The sequence below is a fragment of the Dendropsophus ebraccatus genome, unplaced genomic scaffold (assembly GCF_027789765.1).
Source record: "Dendropsophus ebraccatus isolate aDenEbr1 unplaced genomic scaffold, aDenEbr1.pat pat_scaffold_639_ctg1, whole genome shotgun sequence".
Lineage (NCBI taxonomy): Eukaryota > Metazoa > Chordata > Amphibia > Anura > Hylidae > Dendropsophus > Dendropsophus ebraccatus.
The window spans coordinates 28,843-39,616 of NW_027210238.1; the positions used below are offsets into that span (position 1 = coordinate 28,843).

A 10,774-nucleotide genomic window follows, 5' to 3' on the forward strand; every position below is an offset into this window, starting at 1 on the left:
CAGCTTCCAGTGCATTGTCTATTTGCTGTGCACCATAAGGCTCTTTCCCCTGTGTTATATACAGAGGAGGTCACACACTGCTGAGGGCCATAGGATGGGATCTAGCGGAGTTATATGGAGATGGCCATTATTGGGACTATACACTACTGACAGATCCTGTACATTCCAGTTCTATCAAACTTATAAAACAAATTAAAACCCTATTTTACATCTTTTCTCATTGGAAATAACTAGGGAGATTTATCAGAGAGGTGTAAAGTAGAGCCGGCTCAGTTGCCCCTAGCAACCAAACAGATTCATCTTCATTTCTTGGAAAATGAAAGGTGAAATCTAATTGGTTGCTAGGGGCAACTGAGCCAGCTCTACTTTACACCAGTTATTGTGGCCCCCTCCCCTGCACACGATGACATCACTGGTTATTGTTGTCCCCTCACCTGCACACGATGACATCACGCATGGCTCCTGTACTGCTCATGATGACATCACACACAGTATATAAGCAGCTGCAGAGCTCTAGAAGTTACTCTCCAAGGCTAACGTTATTGGTGAAGGTAAGTCTGCTGTGTCCTCCCTTCTCTTCTATAATAATAGGATGAAACTGTTGCTAGAATATCCTGATCCCTACAGGTATATACTATATTATATATGATAGGGTTACCCCTCTATCCTGATCCCTACAGGTATATACTATATTTTATATGATGTGATTACCCCTCTATCCTGATCCCTACAGGTATATACTATATTTTATATGATGTGGTTACCCCTCTATCCTGATCCCTACAGGTATATACTATATTATATATGATAGGGTTACCCCTCTATCCTGATCCCTACAGGTATATACTATATTTTATATGATGTGATTACCCCTCTATCCTGATACCTACAGGTATATACTATATTTTATATGATGTGGTTACCCCTCTATCCTGATCCCTACAGGTATATACTATATTATATATGATAGGGTTACCCCTCTATCCTGATCCCTACAGGTATATACTATATTTTATATGATGTGATTACCCCTCTATCCTGATACCTACAGCTATATTTTATTGGATGATGTTGGAATCCCCCTTTACTATAGATGTACAATGTGTCTGGTAAGGCCATTTGCCGTGAGCTCCCTTGGTAGGCGTCCCAGAATAAACAATAAATATACAATTCAGGGCATTATACAATGCAGCAGCCCCACAAAAGTTAATGTCATTTTGATGATCTCATTTCTGGTGGCAGCCATCTTTCTGAGCTGTTTTTACCAATATTTAGTCATATGCTTTATTGTAAGCTTCATAGACACGATATTCACATCTGTAGGATAGTTTACTAAGCATGTTCTGTGGCCTGTGCAGAGATCATTATATAGGGAGGGGAAGGCTGATCTCTGACATCTTTGCCTTTGGCTCTCCAGCCATGATGGGAATTGTAGTTTTGCAACAGCTGGAGGGCCACCGGTTCCCGACCCCTGGTATAAGTGAAGGAGTTGTGGTAATGGATTTATCCATATTCTTAGGTGCAGGTACAAGTTAAAGGGGTTATCCAGGATTAGAAGACTTTCCTGGAATAACAGTGCCACCCCTGTCCTCAGGTTGTGTGTGGTATTACAATTCAGCTTCATTTACTTTAATAGAACTAAGCTGCAATACCACATCCAAACTGAGGACAAGAGTTGCGCTGTTTTTAGAAGAAAGCAGTCATGTTTTTCTAACCTTTAAGGGTCAGTTCACACGTACAGACTCGCAGCTTAAATCTCGCTGCGAGTCTGTCAGGTCCTGGCAGTTCACTGTCCCAACATACTCGCAGCGGTCGGAACGACCGATGCGTGTATGTAATTCTGCCGGCCCGTTAACCCCATCGGCTCCCGCTGCTGCCGCCGCTCGCTGTATCCTTGTACATTACCTGTCCTCGCTGCACAGGTCCCGGCGTACTGCTCTCCCGCCCGGCCAATCAGTGTGTTGCCCTGCCGTAGCCACTGATTGGCTGGGCGGGAGAGCAGTACGCCGGGACCTGTGCAGCGAGGACAGGTAATGTATACAGATACAGCGAGCGGCGGCAGCAGCGGGAGCCGACGGGGTTAACCGGCCGGCAGAATTACATACACACATACACACGTCGTTCCGACCGCTGCAAGTATGTTGGGACAGTGAACTGCCAGGACCTGACAGACTCGCAGCGAGATTTACGCTGCGAGTCTGTACGTCTGAACTGACCCTAAAGGTGTTATACAGTAAGAAAAACATGGCCACTTTCTTCCAGAGACAGCACCACTCTTGTCTCCAGTTCAGGTGTGGTTTGCAATTATGCTCTAATCACTTCAATGGAACCGAGTTGCAAAACCTACACCCAAACTGAAGTCAAGAGCAGTGTTGCCTCTGGAAGAAAGTGGCCATGTTTTCTAACACTGTATAACACCTTTAAGGACAGGTCCGCTATATGAGAATGTCCCATGTCTCCCTTATCCACTACTGTCTAATGTTAATTTTTGCATCTCTAAAGCTCATTGAATCCTGACTGTTTTTCTTTACTTGTAGGAGAGAGAAAAGCGAGAACAGCGAGGAAAGCCAAGAAAGCAAGGAGCAAAGGTTGAGTTGGTGGAAGAGGAGATGGCGGTGGTGGTGGAGGATTTCATAATGTTGATGGAGGATGTGGTGGTGGTGGTGGATGACTTTGTGGTGGGTGGAGTTGTGGTGAGGGTGGTGCGAGAGGTACTGGTGCAGGGGGTGATGGTGGTGAGGCGGGTGGTGGTGGAGAGAGAGGTGGTGCTGGTGGAGGTGATTGTGATGGTAGTAGATGAGCTGGTGGTGCTGGAGGTGGTGGTCGTGCTGGGGGAGGTGGTCGTGCTGGGCGAGATGGTGGAGGAGAGAGTCGTGGTGGTGGATGAGGTGGAGGAGTCGGTGGTTGTGGTGGATGAGGTGGAAGAGGAGGGGGTGATGGATGACATGCTGGAGGAGGGGGAGATGGTGGTGGATGTGGCGCTGGAGGAGGGGATGATGGTGGTGGATGAGGTGCTGGAGGAGGGGGTGGTAGAAGATGAGGTGCTGGAGGAGGAGGGAGTGGTGGAGGAGGAGGTGATGGGGAGGGGGTGGTGGAGGAGGGTGAGGAGGTGGTGGATGGGGTGCTGGAGGAGGGGGTGTTGTGGAGGAGGGGATGGTGGTGATGAATGAGATGGTGGATGAGGTGGGGGGATGGAGGAGGTGGTGAAGGAAGAGGAGGTGCTCGAGGAGGGGGTGATGGATAAGATGCTAAAGGAGGGGGTGATGGTGGTGGTGGAGGGGGTGGTGGGGAGGTGGTTAGGGTAGGGTGGTGGGGAGGTGGTGGTAGGGTAGGGGTTGGTGGGGAGGTGGTGGTGGGGAGGGGGTGGTGGGGAGGGGGTGGTGGGTAGGTGGTGGTGGGGAGGTGGTGGTGGGGAGGGTGTGGTGGTGGGGAGGGGGTGGTGGGGAGGTGGTGGTGGGTAGGGGGCGGTGGGTAGGGGGCGGTGGGTAGGTGGTGGTGGGTAGGGGGCAGTGGGTAGGTGGTGGTGGGTAGGGGGCGGTGGGTAGGTGGTGGTGGGTAGGGGGCGGTGGGTAGGTGGTGGTGGGTAGGTGGTGGTGGGTAGGTGGTGGTGGGGAGGGGGTGGTGGGTAGGTGGTGGTGGGTAGGTGGTGGTGGGGAGGGGGTGGTGGGGAGGGGGTGGTGGGTAGGTGGTGGTGGGTAGGTGGTGGTGGGGAGGGGGGGTGGGTAGGTGGTGGTGGGTAGGTGGGGGTGGGTAGGTGGTGGTGGGTAGGTGGGGGTGGGTAGGTGGTGGTGGGTAGGTGGTGGTGGGGAGGGGGTGGTGACGAGGGGGTGGTGGAGAGGGTGGTGGAGGAGGGTGAGGAGGTGGTGGGGAGGGGGTGGTGGAGGAGATGGTGGGGAGGGGGTGGTGGAGGAGGGTGAGGAGGTGGTGGATGAGGTGCTGGAAGAGGGGGTGTTGTGGAGAAGAAGGGGATGGTGGTGATGAATGAGGTAGGGGGAAGGAGGAGGTGGTGGAGGAGTGGGTGTTTTGACCATATCCTTCTTAATTTGGTGTTTTTGAACCCTGAGAATCTCACCTGCAGATGCAACATCGCATTTATAGAGGCTCAACTAAGTTCTGCTCTACCTGCAACTGAGTGGAATGAAATACAAAGCAAAGGTGAGGCTGATACCTCCAAAGATTGTGAGGACAATGAAAAAATAAAATTTTCCAAATGGCATCGCGACATCAAAGACTACACCAAGGGACACGTCTTCTGCTAGCAAATGCCAAAATCCAATAGAGGCCCCGTTGGTCCACCTCTAGAAGAATGCAAACCGAGGCAGAGGCAGACCTAGACAGACCAGCCCAAGGTTTGATCTCACATTGGCAGAATTAGACGCCTCAGAGGAAGCCACGCAGGACGGAGGAAAACCCACCACAGCAGAGGAAACTCCTTTTTTCTCTCAGGGATCCCCAGCTGTCATCCGCAAAAAAAAACAAGCAATGAATGGGAAGCAAGAAAAAAAAAAACAGAGTCAGAAACCACCAACGTCCAGCTAGTGGTAAGTATATCTTCAATTTTTTTATCTGAATTACAAGTGACTGTACTTTCTAAAGGTTTGTCCATTTGCACCACTCATACCACTGACTGGTTTGATCTTGAACTTTAACTCATTTAATGGTGCAGGTACTTTGTCATTCTCTCCTTAGTCCTTCTCCAACCTGCAGACCCTGATGGACACATAAGGACCATCTCTCCAGGAATTACTGTTCATTTATGTAACTTACTTCTTGCTTTATTGGTACACACATTGCTTACTGGCATTGGTGGGCTCTCTTTGCCTAAGACTGCTACATCTAGTCTGTATAGTATGATCATTCTAGGTTACACTTGATGTAATATTGTATATACACTTTTATTTTGTGTGCAGTTTTGTCTCCTATACACTTGTCTGTACCCTGTTACATATTATTCCTGGACGAATATGGTATGGGGATGGAACTTCGGCTTATGATGCTACTTTATACATACAGTAACATACATGTGTATACTAATGAGTTCTTGTCATTTTATTTCTAGTTATCCTTCTTCTTTCTGATGACATGTCTTCGGCTAGCAAATGCCAAAATCCAGTAGAGGCCCTGCTGGTCCACCTGTAGAAGAATGCAAACCGAGGCAGAGGCAGACCTAGACAGACCAGCCCAAGGTTTGATCTCACATTGGCAGAATTAGACGCCTCAGAGGAAGCCACGCAGGACGGAGGAAAACCCACCACAGCAGAGGAAACTCCTTTTTTCTCTCAGGGATCCCCAGCTGTCATCCGCAAAAAAAACAAGCAACGAATGGGAAGCAAGAAAAAAAAACCAGAGTCAGAAACCACCAACGTCCAGCTAGTGGTAAGTATATCTTCAATTTCTTTATCTGAATTACAAGTGACTGTACTTTCTAAAGGTTTGTCCTTTTGCACCACTCATACCACTGACTGGTTTGATCTTGAACTTTAACTCATTTAATGGTGCAGGTACTTTGTCATTCTCTCCTTAGTCCTTCTCCAACCTGCAGACCCTGATGGACACATAAGGACCATCTCTCCAGGAATTACTGTTCATTTATGTAACTTACTTCTTGCTTTATTGGTACACACATTGCTTACCGGCATTGGTGGGCTCTCTTTGCCTAAGACTGCTACATCTAGTCTGTATAGTATGATCATTCTAGGTTACACTTGATGTAAAATTGTACATACACTTTTATTTTGTGTGCAGTTTTGTCTCCTATACACTTGTCTGTACCCTGTTACATATTATTCCTGGACGAATATGGTGTGGGGATGGAACTTCGGGTTATGATGCTACTTTATACATACAGTAACATACATGTGTATACTAATGAGTTCTTGTCATTTTATTTCTAGTAATCCTTCTTCTTTCGGATGATACACTATGCAGCCAGCAGGAGTGGGATCTTCCAGACATCCAAACCACACAGCGCATGGACTGTTCTGTACTTACCCATTCATGTTTTCTCTGGACCCTCGGAGTGCGGCCTCTGTCTTACTATGTGTCTACGATTTCTCTCTCTTGTATTGTCATGTCCTTCAATAAATGTTCTGTCGCAGCAACTGTTTGGCGTGTCACGTAATCCTTACCTGTAGTGTGCACTGGCTAGACTACTACCTAGACATATATATTCCTCCTCCTCCATATATATACTCCTATCACTAGCCTCCTCCTTTGGCCTTACACAGTGGTCCTCCATGGCAACTCACAAAAAGGGCCACACACTGGACCTCATCTTCTCCCGCCTCTGCCCCATATTTGATCTCACCAGCACATCCCTCCACATCTCTGACCACAACCTCCTAACTTTCTCGTTTCTCCTCTCTTCATCTGCCCCCCCAGTCCAGAAACTTGCCCACCCTCGCAGGAACCTCAGAAACCTCAACACTCAAACACTCTCTGACTCCCTTCTGCCTCTCTCCACCATACACTCTCTGAACGACACTGACACAGCCGCAACCTTCTACAATTCCACAATAACCTCAGCCCTCAACTCTGTTGCCCCTCTCACGAAAAAGAAAACACGAAGCACGAACAGACAGCCCTGGCACACCGACCTAACCAAACAACTAAGGCGAGTGTCCAGAGCTGCTGAACGGCGCTGGAAGAAGACTGACTCTGAGGAACACTTCCAAACATACAGGAGAGCACTCCTTGAGTTCAAATCTGCCCTCACCTCTGCTAAACAGGACTACTTTTCTTCCCTCATATCTTCCTTATCTCATAACCCTAGGCAACTGTTTAACACCTTCAACTCTCTTCTCCGCCCCCCACTGCCACCCCCCACATCTCTCATCTCTGCTGAGGACTTCGCCACATTCTTCAAGCAGAAAATCAATGACATCAGAGGAAGCTTCAACTCACAGTCCCCTCAGCCCCCCCTAATGCCTATCTACTGCCCGTCCCCACTAACTCACCTCTCCACCATCACAGAAGAAGATCTCTCCAAACTACTCTCCACATCGCACCTCACCACCTGCGCACTTGACCCTATTCCATCCCACCTTATCCCCAACCTCTCCTCAACACTTGTCCCAGCACTTACCCATCTCTTCAATCTATCACTAACTTCTGGCATCTTCCCATCTCCATATAAACATGCAACCATCACACCCATCCTCAAAAAGCCATCCCTTGACCCTACCTCCTTATCCAGCTACCGCCCCATCTCGCTTCTCCCCTTTGCCTCAAAACTCCTGGAACAACATGTCTACCATGAACTTTCCTCACATTTTTCATCAAACTCGTTTTTTGACTCCCTGCAATCCGGTTTCCGCTCCCACCACTCCACAGAAACTGCCCTCACCAAAGTGGCTAATGACCTGCTGACTGCCAAAACCTCGCGCCACTACTCTGTGCTCCTTCTCCTTGACCTATCTTCTGCCTTCGACACAGTTGACCATTTTCTCCTCTTACAAATCCTCTCATCCCTTGGTGTCACTAGCCTAGCTCTCTCCTGGATCTCCTCTTACCTCTCCAACCGCACTTTTAGTGTCTCCCACTCCCACACCACCTCCTCTCCTCGTCCCCATACTGTTGGTGTTCCCCAAGGCTCTGTACTCGGGCTTCTTCTCTTCTCCATCTACACCTCTGGCCTGGGACATATCATAGAATCCCATGGCTTCAGGTACCATCTTTATGCCGATGACACTCAGATCTACCTCTCTGGTCCGGATGTCACCTCTTTGCTATCCAGGATCCCAGAGTGTCTATCGGCCATATCCTCCTTCTTCTCCTCCCGCTTTCTAAAACTCAACATGGACAAAACAGAACTTATCATCTTTCCCCCATCTCGCTCCACCCCGCCTTCTAATCTGTCAATCACTATCAATGGCTGTACTCTGTCCCCTGTCCCCCAAGTCCGCTGCCTTGGCGTCACCTTTGACTCTGCCCTGTCCTTTAAACGACATATTCAGGCCCTGACCACCTCCTGCCGCCTTCACCTCAAAAACATTTCCAGAATCCGCTCTTTCCTCACCCCTGACTCCACCAAACTGCTGGTCCATGCTCTCATTATCTCCCGCTTGGACTACTGTAACATCCTCCTCTCTGGCCTTCCAGCTAACTCCCTTGATCCCCTCCAGTCTATCCTTAACTCTGCTGCCCGACTAATCCACCTTTCACCTCGCTTTGCCTCAGCCTCTCCCCTCTGCCAATCCCTTCACTGGCTCCCCATTGCCCAACGTATTGACTTTAAATTGTTGACCATGACATACAAGGCAATCCACAACCTGTCCCCTCCGTACATCTTTGACCTGATATCCCGCTACCGTCCCTCACGCATCCTTCGATCCTCCAGTGACCTCCGTCTCCGCTCCCCCCTTGTTCGTACCTCGCACAACCGCCTCCAAGACTTTGCCCGAGCCTCCCCCATACTCTGGAACTCGCTACCCCGACACATCCGTCTCTCATCCACCATCAAGTCCTTCAAAAGTAACCTGAAATCCCATCTCTTCAAACAAGGCTACAACCTACAATAACTCTGCATCACACTTGAATGGCTGCACTTTACCTCCTGTTTCTCTCCCTATACCCCATAGATTGTGAGCCCTCGCGGGCAGGGTCCTCTTCCCCCATGTACCAGTCTGTCTTTTGCCTTCATGTAATGTTTTCTGATCTTGTATTGTTCCTGCCTGTTGCCTATCTATTGTATAGCGCTCTGGAACTAAGGGCGCTTTATAAATAAATAATAATAATAATAATATATTATGGCTGCCTTTACCACTTTCAGTATGGGATCCCATCAGTGTGTCCTTGGGTGGTGTGGTGGTGGACCCCCCAACACGGGCTTATCACCTTTGTGACACTGAATCTCCTACATCTATTTATTAGTGCCAGTTTACACGGAGTAAAAGAGGCAGAATGCCGTGATAGAACTCTCCACCGCGGAATTCCGCCAGCCTCAGCGTCATGTAGGCTGTCTATGGGAGGGTTTGCGCACCTCCTCTCTCCGCGCCTCTCCACTCAAAGAATTGTGCACCATGTGCACACATCTATTGTGGTTGACTGTGATTTATGTACATACTCAGTGCATTTTGCATCCAATATGTATTTTATGCATTTCTTACTCCAGTCCCATTTTTGTATGCTACCCATCATCCCCCTCCCCTATGGTGTCTGCCCTTTGCCCATTGGTGTATGGTTTTCCAGTAGTGGATTTATACCCTCACTGTGTATCTATCTGTATGCTTGACAAAGACCCATGCTTGGGTCGAAACGTTGCACCCAAATACCCTAATATGTAAATAAATTCACGTTTGTGTCATTGAAAATTGTCAGCCTCATAGACTTCCATTATAAGTCTGACTCCTCACATAACACAGAACAGTGAGAGGGCCACGCTGAGCGCAGACTTCTCCTGGCTCCTTCTCCTGATAGTTACAGGTGTAAACACTCAGACCTGGACCGATCAGAACTTTTGACATTGTTCAAAAAAAAAAAAAAAGAACTTTTGACATGTCTCTCTGACGTCTTAAAAGTTCTTTTTATAACGATAGTTACACTTTAAGCAGTAATCACCACTAACCACAACACCATGAGATCTCCAAACAAGTCAGGGACAAAGTTGTTGAGAAGTACAAGCCAGGGTTGGTATATAATAAAATATCCATATCTTATGGTCCCCGAAGTACCAACAAATCCATTATCATCAGATGGACACAGTACTTTTTTAAGTTTAGGGTGCTAGTTGCTGTACTGCCATCTAGTGGTAGTGGTTGATAATTTCCCCTAAACATATTACCTTGAATCCTTGCAAGCATAGTAAGATAATGTCTGTACTAGAGATGAGCGAATACGATTGATAGATGATATTCGATCGAATATTGCGGTATTAGAAAGATTCAAATTAAATCGAGTAGTGTGGCGAAAACGCGGGAAACATCCGAAAGCCCTCCCATCGCAGTGTGCGCTTTTTTTAATCCAATCACCAGGCAGGGAGGCCGTGAGGGACCCTGAGGGTACGCAAGCAGCGCGAAAACACTGTCTACCCTCATTGGATGGCTGAACCACATGACCTTGAATCTTAAATACTTGGCTCCCGCCTCTCGACTGCACTTTCAAACTAGCCAGGGGAAGATCTTGGAGCAGAGAGAGATAGGTTTTAGTAGCGTTTTGGTTAGACAGGCTTACTACAGAACCCAAAAGTCCTTTTCAGGGCTAAGATCAAGCGAAAAAGTCATCTCTGAATCAAAAGCACTTCTCAGTGCTAAGAAATAGATGATATAAAAGCAGCATCAGCAGGTGTATTCATTTCAGTACCCTGTGTGTACAAGTGGCTTATAGTGTCCCTGTTTAACACCACTAAGGGCACCTGATATATACTGTTCCAGTAGCCCAGTAAAAGGCACGTGATACATACAGTATTGTTCCAGTAGCCCAGAAAAAGGCACGTCATACATACTGTTCCAGTAACGTTCGTACAGCATGATGCGTGATACGCGCGAATAACATGACGCTTTACGGACGCACATTGGAATCATGTATGTAATGCTGCACAAGAAATACAAACAAAATGTGTGAACATTGCCATAAACGTTTGTAAAGCGTTCGCAAATATTTTTCCTTCGCAACTGCGGAGAGTGGCATTATACTGCGATTTGGGGGACTTGGTGACCTCCAAGTGGTCGAATTTTGTTTTTCCCATAGACTTTAATAGGATCGAATATTCGTTCGAATAGTCGAATTTCGGTGCCTATTCGATTCGAATTCTCGAAAGTCGAATATTTCACTACTC

General features: G+C 47.8%; 1 protein-coding gene across 1 annotated transcript; it reads left to right on the top strand.

The window, feature by feature from the left end:
- Positions 1-350: 350 nt before the first annotated feature.
- LOC138778118 (uncharacterized) lies at positions 351-5,560 on the top strand. Its single transcript, XM_069956374.1, has 5 exons — positions 351-551; positions 2,538-3,041; positions 4,065-4,155; positions 5,207-5,376; positions 5,525-5,560. The coding sequence occupies exons 1-5, from the start codon at positions 444-446 to the stop codon at positions 5,558-5,560; spliced, it is 909 nt and encodes a 302-aa protein (XP_069812475.1). The 5' UTR covers positions 351-443.
- Positions 5,561-10,774: the final 5,214 nt, after the last annotated feature.

What these genes read in the sequence shown, in the direction of transcription:
- LOC138778118 (XM_069956374.1), top strand. Translation starts at nt 444, where the DNA reads ATGACATCACGCATGGCTCCTGTACTGCTCATGATGACATCACACACA. An exon ending in GAATGAAATACAAAGCAAAG is followed by an intron (nt 4,156 to 5,206) that starts GTGAGGCTGATA and finishes TCACATTGGCAG; the next exon opens with AATTAGACGCCTCAGAGGAA. An exon ending in CCACCAACGTCCAGCTAGTG is followed by an intron (nt 5,377 to 5,524) that starts GTAAGTATATCT and finishes TTCTCTCCTTAG; the next exon opens with TCCTTCTCCAACCTGCAGAC.